Source organism: Brachyistius frenatus, unplaced genomic scaffold (genome assembly GCF_029030835.1).
Source record: "Brachyistius frenatus isolate BFR_SWC_R1_liver_20210118 unplaced genomic scaffold, ASM2903083v1 Contig_10, whole genome shotgun sequence".
NCBI lineage: Eukaryota > Metazoa > Chordata > Actinopteri > Embiotocidae > Brachyistius > Brachyistius frenatus.
In genome coordinates this window covers 180,992-205,582 of record NW_027210609.1, presented here as the reverse complement: position 1 = coordinate 205,582, position 24,591 = coordinate 180,992, and the positions used below count along the sequence as shown (strand labels likewise).

General features: G+C 40.1%; 2 protein-coding genes across 3 annotated transcripts; one reads left to right on the top strand and one right to left on the bottom strand.

Annotated features, from left to right (window-relative positions):
• The first annotated feature begins 2,284 nt into the window (after positions 1–2,284).
• LOC138616365 (solute carrier family 2, facilitated glucose transporter member 11-like) lies at positions 2,285–8,971 on the top strand. The gene is made up of 12 exons (XM_069690608.1): positions 2,285–2,305; positions 3,332–3,439; positions 4,388–4,548; positions 5,464–5,588; positions 5,671–5,800; positions 6,132–6,280; positions 7,332–7,519; positions 7,641–7,751; positions 8,183–8,284; positions 8,364–8,439; positions 8,537–8,664; positions 8,758–8,971. Exons 1-12 carry the CDS (start codon positions 2,285–2,287, stop codon positions 8,950–8,952), a joined length of 1,494 nt encoding a protein of 497 aa, XP_069546709.1. The 3' UTR covers positions 8,953–8,971.
• Positions 8,972–10,922: 1,951 nt separating this feature from the next.
• Positions 10,923–24,339, bottom strand: patz1 (POZ/BTB and AT hook containing zinc finger 1). Of its 2 annotated transcripts, XM_069690651.1 has the most exons (6): positions 22,954–24,339; positions 20,535–20,598; positions 20,265–20,436; positions 18,152–18,310; positions 15,409–15,621; positions 10,923–15,019 (listed from the first exon to the last, which is right to left on the bottom strand). In XM_069690651.1, exons 1-6 carry the CDS (start codon positions 24,186–24,188, stop codon positions 14,541–14,543), a joined length of 2,322 nt encoding a protein of 773 aa, XP_069546752.1. In that variant the 5' UTR covers positions 24,189–24,339; the 3' UTR covers positions 10,923–14,540. The 2 variants fall into 2 exon arrangements, with proteins under 2 accessions (XP_069546752.1, XP_069546753.1); XM_069690652.1 differs by lacking the exons at positions 15,409–15,621; positions 18,152–18,310.
• Positions 24,340–24,591: the final 252 nt, after the last annotated feature.

The window sequence follows — 24,591 nt, the reverse complement described above, 5'->3', positions numbered from 1 at the left end:
GGACTCAAGGGTTAACTGATTCAATTTTTAGAGCTCAAACATCTGTGACCTCGACACCTTTGTCACCTCCGCCATGAATATGCTTGTAATTTCAAACAAATGTCTAACAGGATAAAACAGCCCAGATTTACGCATTGTGCAGAAACACTTTGTAAAAAGGTACACAGAATTTGATTTCAGATTTACAATATACCAAATACATGAGACTGTAGTTTGAGTATAATGAGTGTGAAATGATGCAGAAAACAGTAAGATTAGTTACATTTAATGTAATGAAGTAGCCTTTTGAATATTTCACTCATCATATATCTTTAATTAAGTAATGCCTAATCGAAACTTTAGAAAATAAGATGAAGTGGGAAAGTAGATCTTTTTTTATTGAAAAAGTACTGTTTCTTGATGCTGCACATTTCACATAAAATATCTCTTGTGGAAATAATTATCATTCACAGCAAACTAAATTCATGAAAATGCTGATACAACATATTGTCATACATCTTGGTTGGGACAAATATGAGTAAATGGATATATATCATTTCATATGTATATCATGTATATCATATTGCCTGCACGTTCAAGATGATAATAGATACTCTTCACATAAAACAAATGTTCTGCTCAAAATATAAATGTATTACTACAGAATAAATGTAGTTGCAATAGTTGGTCCAGTGGTAGTTGCAATAAAGGGTTAGTTACACAAGTTGCACTTTACAACCTTTGTGGCAAAAGCAGCAAAAATATACTGAGTTATATTTCACTCAGAGGATTAGTATTCCTAATTAGTTTGTGTAAATGTAAATTTAGTGCACAAATTTGTCAACATGCTCTCGATATGATCATTAAAATGAAGAAAACCCAGCATGGAATCATTGATCACTCCAAGTCTTCAAACTGTGAGGCTGCTGAAAGTGGACCAAACTGTGTTTGATGCTGCACACAATCATGTGTTTTTCACACTTGAAGGGTCTAGAAATGGTTATTGCTATTAACATTACAGGTTATTGCATATTATAAAGAAGAAGTGAGTGACAGAAAATTAGAAATAGTTTATGTTTACTGTTATGTTTACTGTTGTACTGTTTCAATCACTCATAAATTACCTTGAATTGCATTTGATTTTTATGGAAGTTTGATTCATTGACTGATGATGTAACTAAGAGTGGATCTAATATTTTTCTGAAGTTTTCCATTAAAATCTAACTTCTACTTGTATTTGATGGTTTGTGTGTCATTTAGAAAATATCTGATGAGTGGTAAACGAAAAAAAAGTTTTAAAAGGGCAGTCCAGCAAATTATTTTGACACTTTCATAATCTTCAGGTACTTGCAAGAGACAGAAAAAAAAATTTAAAAAAATCAATGGTTCAGATCTGAGCAACAGAGGCTGAGATGTTCTGACTTTTAGTGTCTTGCTTTGGTCAAACTCTAAAGATGCTGCATCCTACAGTCCCTGTTATACAATTCAAATGTGCCAGAGAAACACCCACATCCTTGAAACCTCACACCACCTTCTTTTTGTGATGCAAATTTGAACAAAACTTGTTTGTCTATCGCTGTAAAACAGCGTGAAAGTTAACAGTTCATGTTTTGTACTGTAACAAAGTGAACTGAAGACATTACAAGGCTGCTCAGATAAGAACTTGAAGCATACCAGAGATGTTACAGTTCAGTGTGTAAATATCCTGACTGAACATAAAATTGCTCTCACTTGTGGAGACCTCTGATCTCGGTATGGTGCTGATCCCATTTGCAAATACTTTCATGATTGTACAGCTGTACAATAAACTCACAGAAAGGCATTTTGGTTGCGACTGCATCTTTTCACCACACTTTCTCTCATACACTGAATAACTAATGAGTGCATGTACTTTATCGACAAAGGTTACTGATGGTGTGTTATAGAAAAGCTTTTTGCCCTTTCTGTGTGTGTGTGCGTGCTCGCGTGCGTGCGTGTGTGTGTGCGTGCGTGCGTGCGTGCGTGCGTGTGTGTGTGTGTGTGTGTACGTCCCTCCCTCCCAGACAAAAATGTCTAACTGATACACAGAATATACCGTAAGAACATGCTGCAGTTGTAACAATTAAAGGAATCAGCTAGACAGACCAGGTTTAATCTAGTGCAGCGTTTGGTCATCCCTATCACTCACGTCAAAACATGACGATCTTGTTCTAACAGCATGAATGGACAACTCATTTCTATTGATGTGTAACTTGAGGGGCAATCCTTTATATATGCTGGTCCTCAACTACATCTGCAGCCACCATCCAAGAAGCCAGTGCAAAACATGGAGTGTGCCACAAAAAAGGTAAGTGGATGCTGTTACATTCCAATACTTTTTGTGGGTTTGAAGTGTTTGTAGGAAACTGTCTCTATAAGCTGTAATACTACTAAATGCTTTTTTTTAACAGCAGATTTTTATTCAGTAAAACAATTTGGGTAAAACTTCATCATGATGTTTAGAAAGCAAAAGCAAAATAAGGAAACATATTGATAAATTTGATAATAACAGACTCTATAACCATAAGCATTTTCCATTCACATTTCCATTAAATTTGTTCCATTTTTTCCCATTTTTTCCCATATTTAATATCATAAAATAGCACGTGTTTTTTTAAACAGTATGTTGGGCACTTTATTCTCCTTATTTTCAATTATTACAGCCTAATTATTTTGGAAGTCAATTACTAGGGATAAGTTATAAAATTATAACTTTATTATTTTTGGGGGGGAATTTTGTTTTGCTGCAAGACAGTTTACAACTTTGTCATTCTTTCTGGTAACCTCACATGAAGGCCTGCAGAGCTTTGCACAAGTTTGTCCCAATTAGCCTCAAAACTGTAACCACCTGCCTACAACGCATCAAATTTTACAATTTGATTATATTTTGTTTGTAAAACCAAAGAGAGTGTTAAATAAATGTAGTGCAATATTACCATCTGAACTGTGGTAGTATAAAAGTATAAAGTATACACGTACAACAAAGAAACTTAAGGATATGCACCAGGATATCATTGTAGTTGAACAGTTTTTATTTTAAAACAAACTATAAGATTTGCATATGTATATTTATTATAAGAGAGCTCAGCTGTACTTGTCAAACATCTGTAATCGAGCAGAGCACGGAGGACCTGTTGGGCACACAGCGTGATGTAATACTGACGATCATGAGGGTTAAAGAATGTTGAGCTTATGGATATCATTTATAATCATTAAATGTGTTTGAGGCCCATGTGAGTGAAATGTTAAATTAATCAGTACATACAGTACAGCCCTCTCCCACAGCATCTAACTACTGACCAAAAACCAAATACTGTTTATATAATGCTCCCTTTCACGCCAGCTGCAGTACTGGAGGCTTTACCTGCTGTCGCTGGTGTTGGGAATTGGAGGATCATTTCAGTATGGTATCCAAGTTTCTCTCATCGCTTCTCCAGCAGTGGTAAGATCTATGTTAGTTTCAATCAAAGTACGAATGAAAACCATCACCCTCAGTACTATGTTTTGTTGTGGTTGTGTCAAATTCAAATTTGCCATGTTGCGATCATTCATCATTACATTAAATGTGGTATAATTTATTCTACTCACAATTATGCAATAATTAATTCTTGGTCTTTTATGAATGGTTTCAAAATTATATCTTTTTCTTTAGAGTTTCATTTTGATACCACTGGAGTTATTATATTTCAAGTGATTTTTAATGTATTCAATATAATGTGCCACAAAGAACCAACTTTCTAATCCTTGTAATTGTAGCAGCAGCAATATCACTGGCTAGCTTCTGAATGTCATACTGATAACATCTGACTCTCTAATCTAAAAGTCAGTGCGTCATTGAGTACAAAAACAAAGTCAACTTTTGTGTAGTGTCACCAACAAAAATAACAAATAACAGCAACTGTGTCAAAGTAAGAGGGACAAGGCCAATAAGCTTTTATTTATAGCATATGGGCACAAGAAAACCCAAAATGCTTGACATGAATATTAGAAGAAAAGAAAGAAATGGTTTCTCATTTAATTAGAAAGGCAGAAGGCAATATCACAGATCACATATTTGCCAACAGAAGTTTGACAAGCTGTACAGCAAACCACAATCCTCATTTTAGTCATCCATAATAGCATTACATTACATTTCATTTAGCTGACGCTTTTACCCAAAGCGACTTACTATAAGTGCATTTTAGAACACACACTATTGGACAACAACAAAGAACAACAACAATCAAGAAAGTACAATCGGATGGTTGGACAGAATGTCTGACTGGATCCGAGGTTTGATGAGGAGACCAAAATATAGGTGACAATAAGCACAGCCAATAATGACATTATCTGTCAGGAACCTAAAACATTAAGCTTAATATGTCCCTTGACATCTCTGACTTACCTGCAGCACGTTCAGAGTTTTGTGAACTACACATGGATGCTGAGGTATGATGCTCCAGTGGGCGAATCTACCAACCAGCTCATTTGGTCCTTCATCGTGGCTGTGTTGAGTCTGGGAGCCTGGGCCGGGGCTATTCACAGTGGTAGCCTTCCAGTCACTTATGGCCGGTGAGAGAGAGACACACAGACACACAGACACACACACACACACACATGCACATTATGTTATGTTGAAAAATAACCTGCTGACATCTGGATTTCAAAACACTCTCACCTGTTAATTGTGGGTTTTGGAGCCAAAAGAACCATTACAGCAATGTTCAGTTGCACCAGTTCTACAGGTTGCATGAAAAAAAAAAGAATTTATCTGTTTTATTGACCATAAATATGTTCATTTGTGTGGTTGGTGATTTAAAAAAAAAAAAAATCAAAACCAGAAAAGCAACTGAATATACTGATAAACCACTTGGGTAGCCTAGATCCTAGGACTAAATAGAAATTTGGGGAAATACGTTGTACATTTGCTTTCTTTCTTGCTCATCACAGCTGATTGATAACACTATTTCTCTGTCTGGTAAATATAAAGATGGAGCAAGCAGATTGCATTATTTTAGAGTAATGACAGGAGAAACAGGAGGTAACAGTTAGCTTGGCTCATGGGCCAAAAGACAGCCTGGCACACAGGCTAACCACCTGTCAGACTGCATCTTGAGGTTTTCACATTACATTTTTTTGTATAAATTAAACAAACTAAATAAAAGGGATTAATTAATGAGTACTAAGATGACGGTTAGCCAGTTTAGTTTTTGGAGAGAGCTAAGCAAATTGTTTCTCCATTTCCAGTCTTTATGCTAAGCTAATCTAACCAGCTGGTGGTGCTGATTTTATCCTTGGGCTAGAAAGCAGATCTGTATATTTACCAAAATGTCAAACTAAGAAGATATTACAGGTTGTGAGCACCATGTAAAAGACAAACTGCTTTTTTTTTTTTTTAAATAAAGTGCTCATAAATCTTGCATAATGTCAAAACAGGTTTCCTCAAACCCCATTTAATATTCGTCTTTGTTTCTTTTGATCTTGCAGGAAAAAAGCTCTCCTGTTCAACAATGTCATTGCGATCATTGCTGCCTTGCTCATGGTCTTCAGTCGCATGGCCAAGTCTTTTGAGATGATCTTGCTGGGACGATTTCTCTATGGATATAACGTTGGTATGTTACAATCATGTGACATGTGTAGTGTCTCTTTTTCTTAAGCCAGGCTCTTAGCTCTTTATCTTGTCTCTTTCCATAGGTCTCGGCCTCAGCGTTCACCTCATGTACCTGGGCGAGAGTTCTCCGAAGAAACTCAGAGGATTCATGACTCTCACAAGCTCAATCTTCATTGGTTTGGGGAAAGTCACTGGTCAGATAATTGGCATCAAGTAAGAATCAGCTGCTCGATTTGACTTATACCTGGAGCTAAAACACAAAAAACATCAGTCAAGACCAACAGATAAATATCATCTTATTCATTCACTTATTAAAGAGGCCAGGATTCACAAACACTGCTCTGGCAGTCTTGTTAGTATTGTCCTATCATAATCAGTCTTGGTCCAGATTAAAGTTTAACACCTTGTCTTCCTAATTAGTGACACTGAATAGCAGTAAACCATAGTGTAATATTTTCCTCATGTTTTTTTCATTATCAGCTGCTCCATTTTGTTGTTGCTCCACCTGGCTTTCTAAGCTGTCTTTGTTGTATGCTCTGTTCAGGGAGATAATGGGCTCAGAGGAAATGTGGCCGTATCTCTTAGCTGTGAGTGGTATCCCTGCCATCCTGCAGTTTGTGATGCTGTTTTTCTTCCCTGAGGCCCCGCGACACCTTTACATTGATAAAGGAGACACTGAGGGAAGCAAAAAAGGTGAGTGCGAACACAGCAGACTCAGCATCTGATTCTTACAAAAGATTCAAAATAAATCCAAACATTCAAGGAATTGATTGTCATGTGTATTACAATTTTTAGAAATAAAGTCTCAATGGGCGCTATTTTCAAGAATCTATTATATATTAGCCAAAAATAAATCCTCAGCCGATGGTTAATCTTGGAATAGTTTGGGGAACTGATCTTGACACACCTCTTCTCAATGATCTGTTGTATGAAGTTTTCGAGCAAATACACTCCTCCTCTTCATACAGTAGATAATGGACTTATACGATTTAAGATTGTTTATTGCACAAACCCCACCAAAGCCAAACTAGCTAAGATTTAAAAAAGCATTTACCCTGTTTAATACATGTTTTGTTGACATGCCTGATTCTATGGACATTTTGGCAATATTTATCTCCTTCAGTGAAGTTTTCAGTACAATTAACCCACATCCCTTAATTGCTATAATCAGGTGAGACCAAATGTGGTGTAAAATCATACAGTATTCAATTTGAACACATTTGAAGAGGAAAATAAATGTTATAAGTGCATTAACAGGCAATGAAAAACATGTGCAGCAGCTGCACGATATACTGTATATTCATACCAAGACACATAAGGTAATATACAGTAAATAAAAGCATGCTTTTCTAATGAAAAGACTGGATAACAAAGTAATCTTGAAGCATGTTTAAAATAAATGAACCTACAAACTGTTTTCTTGCCTGATGACAAGCTGTATTTAAAGTTTCTGCCTTGATGCTGTGATGATGTTTAAAGTGTTAGTGCAATAATGGTTAGTGCAGCTAACTTCCTGCAGTTTGTACTACATACAGTATCATATCCAGTTACGTCTGATTGCTCCTTGTTATTTTAAAGGTTATAATTTACCTCTGGTCAAATACAGACAGCCTCGCAGAGCAAGCTATTAAACCTCCAAAAAAGATCCTCTCCAACAGTGCATTGATAGAACAAACAGCAAACTTCTGCGTGTTTGTTGTTACCATGTATATAATGTACGTGTGTGTTTATATATGTGTAACAGCCTTACAGTGGCTGTGGCAGGAGGACAACTTAAAGCTGGAACTGGACGACATGCAGAAAGAGAGAGAGAGCTCACAGGGAGAGAAGGCCAAGACTGTGAAGGATGTTCTCACCTCTCGCTGTGTGAGATGGCAACTACTGACTCTGGCCATCCCCTGCGCTGGTGTTCAGTTCTGCGGCATCAATGCTGTACGTTTGTTTAAGTTCTCTCCCTCATAACACAGGGATTATGGACTAAGCTTTCACATGACATGTTTTAGTTCCCTTTTATTCCGTTTGATGGCCTCTCATCTGTTATCCTCTCTCTCAGCTGTACTTCTACGCCTTTGACATCTTTCGGGAGTCTGGAGTGCCAGAGACCCAGATGCATTACTTGGCCATTGGAATTGGAGCAACAGAGCTCATCACCATAACACTGTGTGTAAGTATCTGTAAAACGTAGCATGAATTGGAGTCTGGATCTAAGAAGCCGTTGGGCAAGTCTGAAATCTGGGTTTGGAGTGTATGTGTTGAAAAAAGTAGTTCAGTTTATGAACATTTACTTTACTGTATGTGACTTATAGCTATATCCCTAATTTGTAAAAGTAATATTCAGTTGTATGGTTTAGCAAAAATACTGAGTGCAATATAGTTTATTATGAAGTGGAGAAGCAGAAAAAAGACTAGAACAGAGGAAAGCGACGTCCACAACGGTTCAGTAAGGCTCACAAAAGGTTTGCTTGTGTTGAATGGGAAGATAAATTATTCCATTAAAGTGTTTCTTTAGATAAAGTGAAAATAGCCTTTGCATAAGTCCAAATTTCTTAGTAGACTCTTGGTGAGATGATTTTCTGCATCACTGTTGTGTCTCAGTCATTCCTGATAGATCGTGCCGGCAGAAAGAAGCTGATGGGCTATGGCTATCTACTGATGGGGGTCACCATGTGTTTACTTACTGTCATGCTGTCCATCAAGGTAAATACAGTCGGACACTGCACAGCTCCTCCCCGCTGTCCCATAGAGGAGCAATTCTAATGTTTGTCTCTTTATACAGGATCTGAATGCATGGATCCCCTATGTGAACATCGGCCTGATCTTTTGTGTCATTTGCATTTATGGGCTTGGGCCTTGTGAGTTTTTTGTCCACCTACAATGAGCACAAATTTATCTCAGATAGTGATAATCTGAATTTGATCGAGCTTTTATCGTCTCCATATTTTATTTCAGCCGGAGTGTCTATGGCTCTCCCTGCTGACCTTTTCTTACAAGCCTGGCGACCTTCTGCTTATGTGATCAGTGGGACCATCAACTGGCTCGGCATGTTTGTTGTTGCGATGTTGTTCGGCTATGTAGTGGTGAGAGACACACTGTGCATGTACTGTTATATATCTCCACCTTTATGTCTGTAATTATGTAACACAATTTTTTTTTTGTGTGTCCCTACGCAGGATTTACTCGGGCAATTCTGCTTCCTGATTTTTGTGGCTTACTCCATTTTCAGTTCAGCATTTATGATATATTTTGTCCCAGAAACGAAAGGAAAGACGATGGTGGAGATTATGGGGGACTTTGACAAGCTTAATTACAAGAACAAGGGAGCTGACATTGAAAAGACAGATGTTACTCATGAAACTCAGTTTTAATTTTTTTGGTATCTTTTGTTTTCATGAACTAAACATACAACCATTCCATTACTTTTATGTAATTTTATGCAAATAAAGATATTTATTTTTTAAGGTGAATTTTGAAATCAGATGGTATACACAAAGTGCTCACTTTAAAAATATGGATTTTGTAAATATATCATATTAATATCATATAATATCAAATTAATGTCGACTTTACCTTGAATAGGTAGAACTTTAGTAGCGCTTAAAATGGCACTTACTTTTAGCACTTTGTAGTTTGGCTTTCTTGAAGAAATTGTATTTTTTTTATTCTTGTTGTTCTGGGTTTTGTACCCTCATGGTTGAAATGCACTTATTGTAAGTCGCTTTGGATAAAAGCGTCAGCTAAATGAAATGTAATGTAATTTGAATACCGACTCTGGTTTTCTGGTTATTCATCACAATGTTATATAAGGTATTTGTAGATAATTTTGTGTTCTGACTGCTCTCCTGGCAATTCAAGTTCAAGGGTTTCCTGTTAAGATCTTTAATTTGAAATGGGTATCTAATCTATCACTGTATGGGACATTATTATTGTGTCAGCTTGTTATTTTGACTGACATAAACTAAAGGCCGTCGCTATCATGGTGTTTAGAGAGGTTTGAAGCCAGACGTGACCTCAAGTGGACGAGCTGAAGAGGAGCGAGTGCTGGGTCTCACTCTATCTGATTGGGAACCCGAGGACACTACGCCCTGCCTAACAACAGCAGAAACCTGACTGCACCACAGGCCTGTCAATCAATCATACATGGCCACAAAAATAATTGTTTTTGAGAATCTTGGACGTGTGGGGGAAAATGTATTTACTTTATATTTCACATGAGAAGTTGGAGTCTATGGAACCAGAGACTTTTTGAACCAACCCCTAGAGACCCTCGGTGGTATTGCAGCTTTGGGCACTTCCAAAAAGGCCTTATTTTCCAGACAAAAAAGCTACGTCGACTTTTATATTCAATCTATGCTTTATTCTAAAGAGAGGTTAGAATACACTATTTCTTCTTCCTGTCATGCTAGACTGAGGGCAGACTGGACGCTACAGTGACTCACTATCGCCTGTTAAGGTGTGGGATAGTGTTACCGGACGAGCCGGGCCGGGGCTAGCTGGTTAGCTAACTTCAGTGTTAGATCTCTGCAACACAATACACAGACGTCTTTCACATGACATCAAAATTGTGGTTTCTTCATATTCTGTAGATAATTATAGTTAATCTATAAATGTTACAAAGTGCAGAAAGACCACGGCTCCACCTGGCTGAATCTGTGCTAAGGTGCAGGAACCATCAATAGGCGCAAACTGAGACAGCCTCTCACCGAGATCCGAGCAGTATTTCATTTTATTCTAAGCTTTCCGTCTGTCAAAAATGAAGTGAAATACTGCATGGAGCTAAGGTGAAGGAACGATGGAGAATTTAAAAACACTGTGTGGCTATCTCCTCTGCCTTGAGTGTTTGAAGGTAAAATTCTTGCTGACTGATCAAACTAAATATGCTGAAACCTTATCATTTAAATGTATCTGCAGTCAAAGGTGATAATGTGTCACGTAGTAGAATATAAGGTGTATTTTATTTATAGTCAACAATGTCAATAATCTTGCCACCTTTAGCAAATAGCTATATCCACTCCAATTATTACCATAACAGTATTCAATAGTCCCATCCCGGAAAGAAAGAGTCAGCCAAACTCTTCACAAGAAACCAAATGAGCGTTGCTGGGACCACGTAGCAGCCCTGCCGAATCCACTCGTGTAGGTGTTTAAAATGTAGCGGCCCGTCATAAGGGTAGCCGGGCTGCTGCAATAGACCCGTTTTAGAGAGTAACACCCTCCTCTCCTTCGCGCAGGCAGACATGGACATAAGGGGTTATACTGCTGTATACATAAACCAGAAGGTGGATTTATTCTTTCACTATCTACCAGGAAAAATTACAAGACAAATGTTAGGTGCTTTTCAGTTGCAATTTATTTGACGCTCATCTCTGTCCCAATAAGAGAGACGAGTCTCAATAACGGAGTACAAAAACAAATATCTATAGAAAAGTAAGCTTATATTGAAATATGTCCAAAGACGTAATAACAAAACATGTAGCTCACATGTTTTAAGAGCAATCTTGTTGAGTACGATGATAAAATACCAAGTTAACATATTGTACATTTTGTGTTTTTATACAAAAGTGTCAATGCAAGTCACTCTGTACAATTCTTAACCTTTAGAAAAGAGGACCTTTTTTAATCCACTGCTGTGCACAATCAGTATTTGGAAGGCACTTTGCAACAGACCAAAAGCAGAAAGCAAAACATTTACGCCTAAATAATTCATGAAATAATTCACCTTTTACATTTGAGTACCAACGGGACTGAAACAAATCATACAACCCAGTGAAGAGAGAGAGAGAGAGAGAGAGAGAGAGAGAGAGAGAGAGAGAGAGAGAGAGAGAAAAAAGCTCATCCTTTTCTTACAGAAACTTCCACTTGTCTTCAAATAGGAATAATAACAACACAACCCTTAATACCTTTTAAGGAGTAAATACTAGTGCAGAGTGGATCAAAAAAGGGAAAAGAAAATCTTGGTCAAAGACGTGAGTCGTGCAGCTGGCAGTGTGAGCCCTACCAGAGCACAGTGATAGTACAGTGAGCAGTGAAACCGTTACTGCCACCAACCAGTGATCGACATTCAGTCCCCAGCTCAGCTCGCATGCCACAACATGTAGTTTACACTTCAAATGGCCATAACTTAACATCCCTCCACATAACAGACGAGGGTGTGGGGGGGGGGGGAATCTTTATATGTACAGGACCACCACTGACAAACACTGATCATATTGGTTGGTTCATATATATTTATATATATTTATAGAGTGTGTATATGGAAGGTATATACACTTGTTACAATCACAATATAACCATAAATAATATAGGAATGTACTGAATTTAACAGACTAAATTACTCACAAATAATAATTAAACAGAAAGCAGGAAACAGAGATCAAACACGGAAACGGACACACACAAAAAAAACAAAAAAACTTTCTCTCGCACGCACACAAACACACGCAAGCGTGCAGACACACACCGCCAGCCCCTTCGCTGTTGGACTGAGCCTGATTTGCATCATGATACATGTTTTACAACACAAACAAAACACCAGCATAAGAGAAATATGTAGATAATATGTTAATGTGTGAGTTGTGTGACAGGTCCATATGATATCACATAATTACAGTTTGCATGGAGTACTTTGCAACTGTACTAATACAACTTTGTGTAGCTCTGTTCTCACAAATGGTTTGAAGCCAACTACCTGTGATTGGTCTTTTTTTCCCCGTTTCAGTTATTGAAGAGGAAATAAGAGGACATCATGATTGTGAAAGAGAGTGAGTTTGGATTTGTCATTATTTAAACTAAATCTGAATTTAAGCTGTAACAAATAGTTATATCTGCAACAATTTTGAAGATTGATGGATAGTTTGGGTAATTTTTCTGCAAAAATGCAAAATCATTGTCTGGTTTCAGATTCTCAAGTTTACTGCATTTATTTTTTAATGTGTGACAGTTTACTCAATATCTTTGGGTTTAGATCCGTTCGTTCGACAAATAAAGCAAACTTAAGACATTGCTGTGGGCTCTAAGAAACTGAATAGCATTTTTAACATTTTACAAACAAAAACTCATCATGAAACAACAGGCAGATTAATCAATAATGAAAATAACAATTAATTGCAGCTCTAAACAAACTAAACTGTCCTTTGTAATGTAAATTGATCTATGAAACACATTTTATTATTATTGTAACCAATATATTGGGTTATTTAGGATGCGAAAACAATTGAGAATCACAGTTCAGGTGAAATTTAGCAAAGTAGAAGTGTGAACGTGAGGCTCCCACTGTGTATCAGTATGAGGGAACTATTCAAACCGTTTTTCGTTTAATCACAGGACTGTTTAGGATTCAACACATTTGCACTGCAAGACACCCGAAAAAGGTAGCTTGCACTTTAATGGAGCCACCATTTGGTGCAAACACGAGACATGCCAACAACACAAGAAACTCTGAGAGGAGGGGGAAGAGCAACATGTGAACTGCAGGTGATGAAGGTGAAGGAACGATGGAGAATTAAAGAATGCTGTACTACGTTTTACGTTTTTTTTTTTTTTAGCCCAGAGGCTGATGGATCAAGGTGTGAATCCTTCTCCTACCCTCCAAGTCTGTTGCACAACACACACATAACAAACACACATCTCCATTTGACATAATTTAGAGTGAAAAATAATCAAAGTGAGCCATTCACATGATTTTTGTTTGACAATTTAAGAAAAAAAAAAAAAAAAAAAAAAAAAAAACTGTACACAAAATTGTGGGCATGAATAAGTTAATAAAATATAATCTACATTTCTCAAAATATATACTGAAAATATACCTGACCTTGGTCCCTGTTTCATGTACACAACTGACTTAACACCAAACAAACACGACTGGGAAACTTGTAACGGGGAAACTAAGCTCAGTCCTAACAAGCTCAGAGCACGTTTCAAGACAAGAGTTTACGTCCAAATTTATCCAGACTCATTAAAAACCCCATTTAATTTCAAAAGCATTCCTGTACTAATTGTAGATCGTGATGACGCATGGCTTTTTTCTCCTTACTTCTGCAATTTTTCCTATGAAAAACTAATTTTCGAAAATAATCAGATCAAAAAAAAATAATAAGAAAGGCTTTTTAAAAAAGTGCTTCTACCTATAATCCTGCCAACAGTTTTTCAATGACGTCCATGACAGCTACCAGTGCCACTCAGTGGCAAGAAAACTGACATTTTCTGCATGAAGCTGGAAAAAAAAAAAGAAGCTTAATAATCAATGTGTCGTGAAAAGTGCTGAGAGCCTGTTGGGAATGTTGTTTCTTTAACAAATAACAGGTTAAATAGAGTAAACCTGCTGTCAAAACTGACGCCAATTTAAACCGCTGTCCTTAAAAAAAGCAAATCCTCTTTTAAAGAAGGTAATAAATAGAGAATTTAGCCCTCTTGTTGCTCTGAGGTAAAGACATCTGTTAACAGCCTTGAGAGGAACGAGGAACATGAAGCATTAAAAATCATTGTAATGGCCAAGGTTCATTTTAACAACTACACCAGAGCAGTTTAATTGGGCAAAACGACAACAATTACTTGTTTTGAGTATTCAGTAAATAATTCATCTTTCAAGAAAAAAAAAAAAATGGTGCAGCTGAGAAACCTCAATTACACACAAGTTAAAAAAAAAAAAAAAAAAACAGCTGAAAGAAACAGAACTTCAACAGATCCATGTTGGAAATAAAACCTTCATGTAACTTCTTTATAAGGAAAATTTCAAAAACGAAAACACCCTTTTCATACTTTGAAAAAGTAGAAAAAGTAGGAATTTTATGGCAGTCTTTTGACAAAAATATTGGATTCACATTAGGCAATGTGACGAACAGAAGAAGTCTTGAGGCAAAGTTATTCCCAAATACACAGCGTCTTCTGTGGGCAACCCGGCTTTGTCCTATAAACCAGAGGCTTTGCTAAAGGCTTGTAAAGCCTCTAGCAAAAAATGTCACTTCCCTCCAAAGTCAATTCCACTTTGACCCGCCTCAGCGTCCACCAATGAAGAGGCGAAAGCGGACTGCACTATCTGAAAGCCAAAGGACTCGAGCAGAGACATGTTTTGTTGAGGGGAGAATGGAGAGGAGAGGGAGGGGGCCATCTCATTTAAGCCAGACCCTGAAACCCCCTGGGCCTTCTGGGCTTTGTGAACTCTGTGCTGGTGCTTGTTGAGGTAGGACTTGGTGCGGAAGGCCTGACCACAGATCCCGCAGGTAAACTTCTTCTCGGGGTCCGTCTTGGCTTTAGATCCCTCTGGGGAGGCCAAGGCCTCCGCGGAGGCCCCATTACAGGCTAAAGAGGGCATCTCGAGCTCCGGTACGTCTGGTTTGTGGGGAGATTTGAGCTCACCACCGTTGGACAATTCTCCAAACGAAGGATCCGATTCATCTGCTTCAAGATGGGGACATTTCCCAGCATTTTCCTGCCCGTCTGAGGTAAACACATCATGGATAGGAAGAGGGGAGTGAGGCAGAGAGAGGAAAATGGGAGAAAAGAGAGGCATAAATTAGGAGAAATAGATGATAAATCAGGATTTGTCAAATATAACTTCTAGATTCCGGTGGCTGGCTGGCACCTGCAAAAACATCAGTTAAACTTCAGGCGTTAAGTGAGAAAGCACCAAACTGACAACTGATTTAAGAAATCACAAACTAAATACAGTTTTATAAAGAGAGACTTCCTTCAAAAATGTGGCTACAGCATTTAACCATACAGTAATCTAGCTCAGTCCATTTGCCCAGTGTCTTCTGTGCTCATCCAACCAGTAGGCCATGCTTGCACCATGCCCCCACCCGCCCCTCCTGCTGGACTGTACTGACCTGCGACAGGCCCATGGACGGGGAAGCCAGGCACCCCGCCAGAGCGACACTCCCAGAAATATGGAGCCCCACCTGGCTTCCCCATGGGCAGCTCAGGCTGCAAGCAGAGGCTTGAATGGCCAGGCTGGGGGAGAACTGGGTGTCCAGAGAGCCCATGAAAGCGACCCTCTGCCTCAGACGAGGTGAGAAGCAGCTGGCGACTGGCGCACAGGTCTACACAACACCCGGCCAGGGAGAAAGGAAGGGGGAGGGACAGACACAAAAGGCCGGCGGAAACCATATGGACACAGTTACCTTCACGTCATCACTAGTATTTGAAACACAGTATACTAGACAGGTATAGTAGTAGGAATAAGTCCATGCTGGGTGCCTTGCATCACTAAAGCTTTCAGCGATGAATGGAGTAACGTTCCTCTTATTCCCTTCTATAATCCCTGAACACTGGGATTATAAAATCTAAATGGTTATTGAAATAATTCTCCAAAAAAGATGATGTTTGGGAAAAACAAATCGGATGTGAATCATCCACTGGCTAATAAGCATCTTTTAACAGATCAAATTATATAAATGATGCGAGTACAGTTCTTTCTCAGAGTGGATACAGTGATCTGTTAAACACAGGTGTGATTAACAACATTAAAAGTGACTACATTTATTGCATCTGCAACAAGGCAGGACCCTGCTGTTGCATGCTGGCTCACCGAAACCGCTAAATAAACTGAGCCATCATTAATATAGTTAGTTACACCTGTGATATCCTGGTGTTGCATGTCAGAATATCCTTGACTGCATATAACAAAGACTGATGACCACACACGACCTATTTGTCTCACAAATGGCATGACACTAAATGAAGACTTCGGTGAAAACTGCAGTAAATATAGTGACAGTACACATTTCTGTCTATGGCCATTTACGAAGGCTTTTTTCTCCTCATTTATATGATGCGCTTGGTTTGAATGTTTTCATTAAACCAAAAAACATAAAACCACTTCATGTCAAGTAGAGCCTACACAAATTGTATCATTCAAATATCCTTGTCATCCTTATGTGGCAGTTATTGGCTTTACAGAAATCTGTCGTCAAAAAGACTTTGTCAGCATCACTTTGCTTATTAGTAAGGTTCACTAATATTCTTACAACTTTGGCAAACAAGTCGAGAATTAAAACAAACTCGCATAAAGCGTAACATAAATGAGCAAATTAGAAAAGTCTGCAAAAGGACACGCATGATGAAGTCCACTATTCATTGGACCAAATTTGAGAAGCTACAGTATACCTGCGATCCAATGCACTCCGTGACATATTGTTCTTGTCACAGACATGACAGAGGCGGAAACTGATTTTAACATTTTATAATTGGTTTCATCTTAAAAGAAATATACTTTCTCCTAATAAGCTTATCAAGTCTCCTCTTGCCAAAGAAACCATTTTTTTCCGCCTGTACAGACTAATATATACACATATTTTCAGCAATAAAAGATGATACAAAGTCTGCAAAAGTTTTTACAAATGCCAAATAAAATGAAATAATACCCTCCCATTGTTCCATAGATTTTAATTTGACTTTAGCTTGCCACACTTCATGTCTTTAACAAAATACCATCTGTAAGGCTACTTAAATGGGCTAATCAAACTGTTGTCAGTACTTCTCACGTAATCAATGATTTTGATACCTCTGTTATCAGGCAGTTACAAAAACAAATGAACAGTGGAAAGCCTTTTCTTCCGTATTATTTTTTACAAATTGTGGTAGTGGCTCACAGTTCACTGTGCACTGTCTCCATGCTACTGTTTTTTCCACAGAAATGGCACCACTACAAAAGTATCAATGAATCCAGGGCAAATGGAGCACACATCAGGGCGGTCATGCAACACTGTGCACGGTTCAACAACTGCTGATGAATCCAGCCAAGCACAGACGGACGCTGTTAACCGTACGGCCAAGGCCATGCTGGACAGACACACACACATACAAACAAAAGCAAACGTGACTGAGCACTCCAATGTCTCACGGCCATGGGTTAAAATGGTCAGCTACGAAGTCAGGACAACTTAAATGTCTTCAGTTACTGCATGTGACCGTAGGAATGCAAAATGTGGCCATTCTTCCAGGTACTCAATTTCCAGCCTCATGAATAGTTAAGTATTCAATTTAAGTAACAACATTGTGATTTTGTGGCACAGACGTAAATAGTAGCAGGTGTCTTTGTATTTGTCAAAGCACAAATAAAGTCAAGATTTCAACTGTAGTTTCAAGTCTAGCCAAATGTATGCGAGTTAATGAGTTATCTGCCGAGTGGCGTGTATTTATTTTGTAGTAACAGATGCACTGCTCTAAGCTGAAGCAGTGTCCCGCGGCCTTTTCTACCATCCTGTCCTTTGAGTCGGTGAAACTGCAGTGAGCATGCTATATAACATACACTTTCCCAAATCTTAATGTGACCTTCTACTGAAAGAAACTGACCAACTGCTGAATCATGGGCTACTAAAGCTGCAATTCATAATAAAATTGGTGTCACAGAAAGAGATGTGTTCCAGAAAAATTTCCTCAAAGAGGTGTGCAATACTTGGCAAATGAAGTTGGAACAATAAATGTTTCAGCAAAAAGCCTGGAAGCAGGAATTGATGTACGCTGGTGTTTATAACACACAGAGAAGCGGCAGCATGTTTCTCCAAAAAGCAGCAGAGCAAATGAAAGCCAGAAACATGAGCGTTGGGGATGGAGCGGGCGGCTGCTTGCCTTCCACTGAGCACTGGCGTCCCATGTGGTAAGGGTTGCCGTTGTGCATCTGCAGTTCCCCCCTTGGCTCAGGGAAGGTGTGCATTGTGGCAGAAGGGGGCAGTGGAGAGCCATGGTGTGTCTTTATATGCACCTTAAGGTAGGATGCAGTGGAGAAACCTGGGACCAGAAGAACAAAGAACAAGGCAGTTGCTTGACACACTCGAAGCCTTGGCTCTGAGAGGAGCACCCTGGAATAAAGACAGGCCATCTGATATGGATCAAAAACCCATAAATTGGTTTGACTGGCGTAACTCTGGACATCGTATAGTGAATTGAGACACAATTAATACCCATGTTTTAAAGCTGTTACCTCTCAACAGTGTAGAAACAGTCGTGAGTGAACATGGCTGTGACGCGTATAAATAAACGTCGAATGACAGACAAGCCCGCAGGAGAAGAGCTCAGCTTTGAGGTAATTTTGATGTAGGCGCAAAAGTCAACACTATTGCGGGATCATGTGAAGCACCCTGGTCCACAAAAGATGTATTTCCTTTACACAATCGTTTTCTGAGTGTCACAAACACTGAAAAATATCTTGAAGACTTGTCATTGGACAAAATGATGAAATTCAGAGTCAGTGAATTATTTCATTTAGCCAACAGGAGGTCAACCAGCTCAGACAGCAGAGTCTCTAACACGCATGTTCAGCCCATTGACTGTATGTAAAATGGGACATAGCCTCCAGATCTGAAAAATGAGGCCAATGCGGAAGTGTTTTAAACTGCAATACCACCAAGCGCAGCTAGAGGTTGGCTCCAAAAAAAATGCAGGTTCCCACAGACGTCTCTCGTGAAATTCTCAGTCAAAATTGTTTTTCCATAGGTTTCCTGCAAGTCATTCGTTAAATTTACTTTTTCAGATTAGTGTTCTGGTCGTCCATCTGAAAATGATCCCATCAGTAATTATAAAAACAAGCTTCAAAAAGCCATGGGTTTTTTTTGGGGGGGGGGGGGGGCGTGTCTGTTTGATTGACAGGTCGGTGCTGCAGTCAGGTTATGGCTATCGGTGGGTATAGTGTAGTAGGTTGGGTTAGGTTAGGTAGTTACTTTATTAATCCCCGAGGGGAAATTTTTTCGCTACAGCAGCATACAGGAAGCAATAGATAATAATAGAATAATAGAAAGCAATAAAATAGCAGTAAATATTGTAGTAGTATTGCCGGAGGTCCAATCAGATCGAGCCAGATCCCTCGCTCTCTCCCCCCCAGCTCGCCCATATATGGTCACTACTGGCTCCAAACTACCTGGGACTAGCAAGATGGCGCCGGCCAAATTTCCGAACTCGAGGCTTCAAAACGGCCGCTCGCAAACCAATGGGGGACGTGACCGCTGGTTGCCGCATAGTTCAGCCAAACTCGGGACTCCTGAGAGTGTTCTCTCTGAGCCCAAAACAGGCCAAACCTTTTTCAGCCTCTGGGACCAAGACTTTAAGTACAAGTTAAAAAGCCCAACTTTGCTCGGGTATATTTGACACATTCAGGACTTGCACATATTCTCAACTTAAGACAAAACATTCCCACATATTTGTGTAACTTCTCAATGCAACTGGCATAAAACAACTTGAATTAGACTGAACTTTGTGCGGCAGCACAATGTGATGTCATTTGGTGGTGGGCTTTGAGGAGTAATTTTGCACCCGTGTAGTGGAATTAATCTTCACAATGTAAAACTGGGGAGATAAGAGATCATATTTTTTGGCACATGCACTTTCACGTATCCGAGGGGTCAACACACTGCATCACGAGATGACATTGATCAGCTTCGTCCCACCAATCAGTATAAGCACTGAAATTTGGACAGTCTATTGTAATAACAGGATGTTAGAGGAACGTTTTATTGTTTTGAACCGGGTCACAATTCAACATTAGAAATATCACAAGATTTAAAAGTATATCTAATGGCTAATGCACCTCAAACCGTAACTCTAGACGTCATAACTCAAGACATTAAAAGCTGGACATCGTGTCCAGCTCTTATTTTCTGAACGACCACACCGTCCTCTCTGTTGTCAGAAAATGTGGGGCTGAGGAGTTTGTGTGACATGTGAAGATTTTTTTACATGAAGGAATTACCTTTGTTGCAAATGCCACAGTAGTTATGAGTTCCTTCACTGTGTTTCTTGAGGTGGTCCGTCATGTAGGCCGCTCGCAGGAACTTGCCACAAACCTTGCAGGGGATTTTGTCCTCATGGCATGCAAGGTGGGACCGGAGGCGATCTCTTGTCGCAAAAGAGGCATTACAAATCTGAAATACAGAAATCAACATGTTAACGCCTCTCCCACATATTACTGCTTCAAACCCTCTATGATATATTAAACAGATAACTGGAGGAATAAAATTACCTGGCACTTGTGGGGTCTCTCTGTTGTGTGTACTTGTTTGATATGTCCATTCAGGTGGTCTGGTCTGGAAAAAAAAAAAAAAAAGGGGGGAAAGAAAAAGAAGAAAAAAGAAAAGAGTTTGAGTATGTCCATGTATGAATCTGCCTTTTCTTACCTTCAGCATCCCTCAACTGTATGGAAATCTGTATCCTGTCACTGAAATCTTTGTTGTGCAGGCCCCTGATTGTGTTGGCGTTGCTTCGGTATTTACTGAACAATACCAACGATACCAAAATGTCCCTTCAATCACCAAAACAGCTTCAATAAAAGAAAGAATAGCCCATCATTAAGGATTAGTCATTCTATTAATCATTTTGCGGATCGAATAATTGTTACATGTCATACAAAACAGGCCTAATATTTGCTGGTTGCAGCTTCTCTCTGTTGTGGAGGTTGACTTTCTTTTCTTTGTCTGATTTAAGACAACTTAATTATAATATATTCGAATCTATTTGAGGAACAATGCAAACATTACATGACATGAGTCAGGGGTTTTAGTAAATCGTGATAAGCATTTTTTTTTTCCTATTTTCTAACAAGTTGCGATACATCAAGAAAAATAACCAATGAAAATCATCACTAGTTGCAGCCCTAAAAGAGCCATGGTTAATGTTGGGAGTACTTGCATGAATGTAACCTTAAAAATCACAAAAGGAATCCTGTTCCAATTGAAACCGTTCGTGCACAGACGTCTCAAGATGATGTCCTCTCCCAGTGTGGAAACAGGAAAACGGTTTCCAACCAAGCGCAGGTGAGATACATGAATTACCACAATGGAGCCTCAGTAAAAGGGGTAAGAAACACCAGAAGCTTCACGAGACAATATAATCACGATATAGTATTGCGATTAGCTGCCAATCGCAATAGCATATATTGTGATATATTCCTTTTTTTCCAACTGCAAATCATGTCCCCAAAGAAAAACATTTGTTTCATCTAGTGAATTTTTATTGCAGCAAAATGGGATTGTCAAAAAGACAGACTGACCAACACGGTCCTAAAAATCCCTTTAATAATGTTATATACGCATGATAGACATTTATATCGACACAAAAATATTGGTGTCCATGTGTCAGTACAGTATTGCCATCATAATATCGCAATACTATGCTGTATTGATTTTTTTCCCTCCTCATTACAGAATAATTACATTTGTTTTTATCCTTGTGTTGTCGTAAATTTTGAGCAATCTCTGGCAGAAGAATTTCTTTTGGGATTAATAAAGCGGCATCTTATTTTATTTTGAAGTTTAAAAGGAACACTGAACACATGTAAAATAAGGCAAAATGGGCTTTTCCACTGCAGACATTTTGACTTGGCATAGTAGTCCACAGCACAAGTGTTACTTATATTACTAACGGATGACACTACTCTATTAAAATGCTCCAACAAGTCATAATAGTGAGCTAGCATTCATAACTTATGAACCCCTAAAACCAAAGCAACTAAATAAAAGCCTGTCTCCTATGAAAAAAAAAAAAGATATTAATACACCCAAAAAAAAAAAAAAAAAGTCAGTGAGAACTCATCAGTAATAAGAGCTACTAAAGATACTAAACCCCCAAAACACACTTTCCTTAATATCGTTTCTCTTAAACTTAAGGCTCCTTAAGGGAACTCCACCAGCACAAATCCTTTCACTCTCATTTTGGTAAAAGGCTTTGCCTCAAACTTTCACCCTACGCCTCACCAGATTTATGAACTGACCGTTTCTATTTATCACCGGTGCCATATTTCAACCTCCACGGCAGCAGGTGGAGACAGTGAGTTAGAAACACGGCCGGAGGACACTGAGCCTGTTCAACTGGTTTGTGTGGGTTTAAGTGAACATTACAGTGGTGGCAAGTAGAACAGTTGTTCAGCCACACACACACACACACACACTAGATTTCTCAATAAGAGTTGATGGGGCAGGGAAGGAAGGGCTCACGGAAAGCAAGCTTCTTAAAATGTGTGAGAAACACCGAGACCCCACCAACTCTGTACTGTTGTCTGTTAATGCAACCAATGTCCTTAATCTGTGGGCTCGATCCTAAAAAAAAACCAACAACAACAAGCTGCTGGTTATAAAGCTGCAGACTGCAAAATGTGTCTGTGCATTTGCCAAGCTGATTTCTTTATTTCTGAACAGGGACAGCAGCAGCAGCAGGCCTTGCTTTGTTTTGTGTATCTGAATGCTCACTTGATACCTGCAGTTACTCTCTTTCAGGTGCATCTCGTATGCAGATAAACTGTTGCATCTGTAAACAAAGTAAGGAGACCTACTTCTTTTTTTTTTTGGGGGGGGGGGGTGATCGGGAAATCGACATATCCCAGACATGTTTACACCTTTCTACAAACACATCGCAGACGGTCAGCGGACATGCAAGTTTGAACTCACCTTGAAAAACCTTTACCGCAGCTTTGGCACACGTAAGGTTTGCCGACTGAGCCGTCGTGAGACCGCACATGGTACGACATCCTGTCTTTGCGTTTGAACCGGAGCCCGCACACATGGCACGCGTACGGCTTCTCCCCGGAGTGGGAGAGCTTGTGTCGGTTCAGGTGGTACACGTCGCGGAAAACTTTCCCGCAAATGTCACAGCCGACATGCCGCCTGGTCCTCTCCCTTTTACGGCCGTTGTCCAGCGTCAGTCCCCCGTGTGACTGCACGCCGTTTTCCAGCAGACCAGGCTGGGAGAGTAAAGGAGCCGACAGGCTGTCGCCGGCGTTGTTTACGCCTCCGGTGGAGGCTCCGTGCTGCGCTTCGTGGTTCTTCAAGCGGGAAGCCTCCGTGAAAGCTTTGCCGCAGGTGTTGCACGGAAACAGCCCGTTGTCTTTCTGGGAGCTGTGGTTGAAGTGCACAGCCTCCACGACTCCGACGGCTTTCTTCGGTCTCCCCCTGCCTCTTTTGGACTCCGGGGAGCCAGCGTCGTGATGAAACGTGGTGCCCGGTATTTCCGTCGACGGGGAGACGGGCGGTCCGTCGACGGGCTCCAACAGCGGCACCGACGACTCGCCGCCGTCCTCCAGCATGATGGCAGCGGTGTCTTCACCCACATCCGCATGCATCTGCGCGCTGTTAGCGAAGCTCTGGCCGTTCACCAGCATCCCCGTCCCGTTCACCAGACTCTGCTGAGCCCCCGGGAAACCCAGCTCCGCGGCCGCCGCGGCCTGGAAAAGACTGGCGTCTCCTCCCCGAGAGGTCGGGACGAGGATCTGCACGTTGGACTGTTTGATCACCTCCTGACATATCTCGATGACGGAGCGCATCAGCAGGAACTTGGCGGCCGTCATCAACTCCGGGAAGCACTCCAGCCGCACCACGATCCTGGAGGTGTAGGCGAAGTCCAGGATGTCTTTAAAAACTTTGGGGCTGATCGTGTGCATCTCCAGCTCCTTGGCGTCGCCGTCGCCCTCCGGCTGACGGCTGAATACCGACTCGAAGTACTCGCTGCACGCGGCCAGCACCGCTTTGTGAGCGGGGAAGCTCTCCTCGCCGACGCGTAAAAGCACATCGCAGAACCTGCCTCCATCTTTCCTCTGAACGTTGAGGTTGTGTAGCATCTCCGCACTGTGCTTGCTCACCTGGTAGGTGTACGAAGAAGTCCAAGACGGCTCCGCTACTTTCTCCATGCCGAATTCATCCAATAACAATGGTTGGTAAGCGACCGCGGTCGGAGAAACGATTTGACGATGTGGATTAATTTCGTTCGACTGGAAAGCAGCTAGCTACCAAAAAAATACAAACCCAACGCCAAGCCGCCCCTCCCGTCGTTTTAGCATCTAAACGTTAGCGGTAGCAGCAGAGGAAAAAAAAAATGGCAGCCCCCCAGCTTCCTGTGAACTTTGACCCTACTTTTCTTCAAGGGGTGGGGGTCGCGCTTGTTTGGTTAAAAAAAAAAAAAAAAAAAAAAAAAAAAAAAAATTCTTTACGCTTCCGTAGTGAATACGTTTCATTTATGGTTCTCTGGTTGTAACAGCGGTCACTTCAGAGTGGAGCCCCGGCACCGCGGGGGTCTCTCGTGTCTTTTACGCC

What these genes read in the sequence shown, in the direction of transcription:
- LOC138616365 (XM_069690608.1), top strand. Translation starts at nt 2,285, where the DNA reads ATGGAGTGTGCCACAAAAAAG. An exon ending in TCTCTATGGATATAACGTTG is followed by an intron (nt 5,589 to 5,670) that starts GTATGTTACAAT and finishes CTCTTTCCATAG; the next exon opens with GTCTCGGCCTCAGCGTTCAC. An exon ending in AGTTCTGCGGCATCAATGCT is followed by an intron (nt 7,520 to 7,640) that starts GTACGTTTGTTT and finishes CCTCTCTCTCAG; the next exon opens with CTGTACTTCTACGCCTTTGA.
- patz1 (XM_069690651.1), bottom strand. Translation starts at nt 24,188, where the DNA reads ATGGAGAAAGTAGCGGAGCCGTCTTGGACTTCTTCGTACACCTACCAG. An exon ending in TGCGGTAAAGGTTTTTCAAG is followed by an intron (nt 20,599 to 22,953) that starts GTGAGTTCAAAC and finishes TTTTTTTTCCAG; the next exon opens with ACCAGACCACCTGAATGGAC. An exon ending in CGTCCATGGGCCTGTCGCAG is followed by an intron (nt 15,020 to 15,408) that starts GTCAGTACAGTC and finishes TGTTTACCTCAG; the next exon opens with ACGGGCAGGAAAATGCTGGG.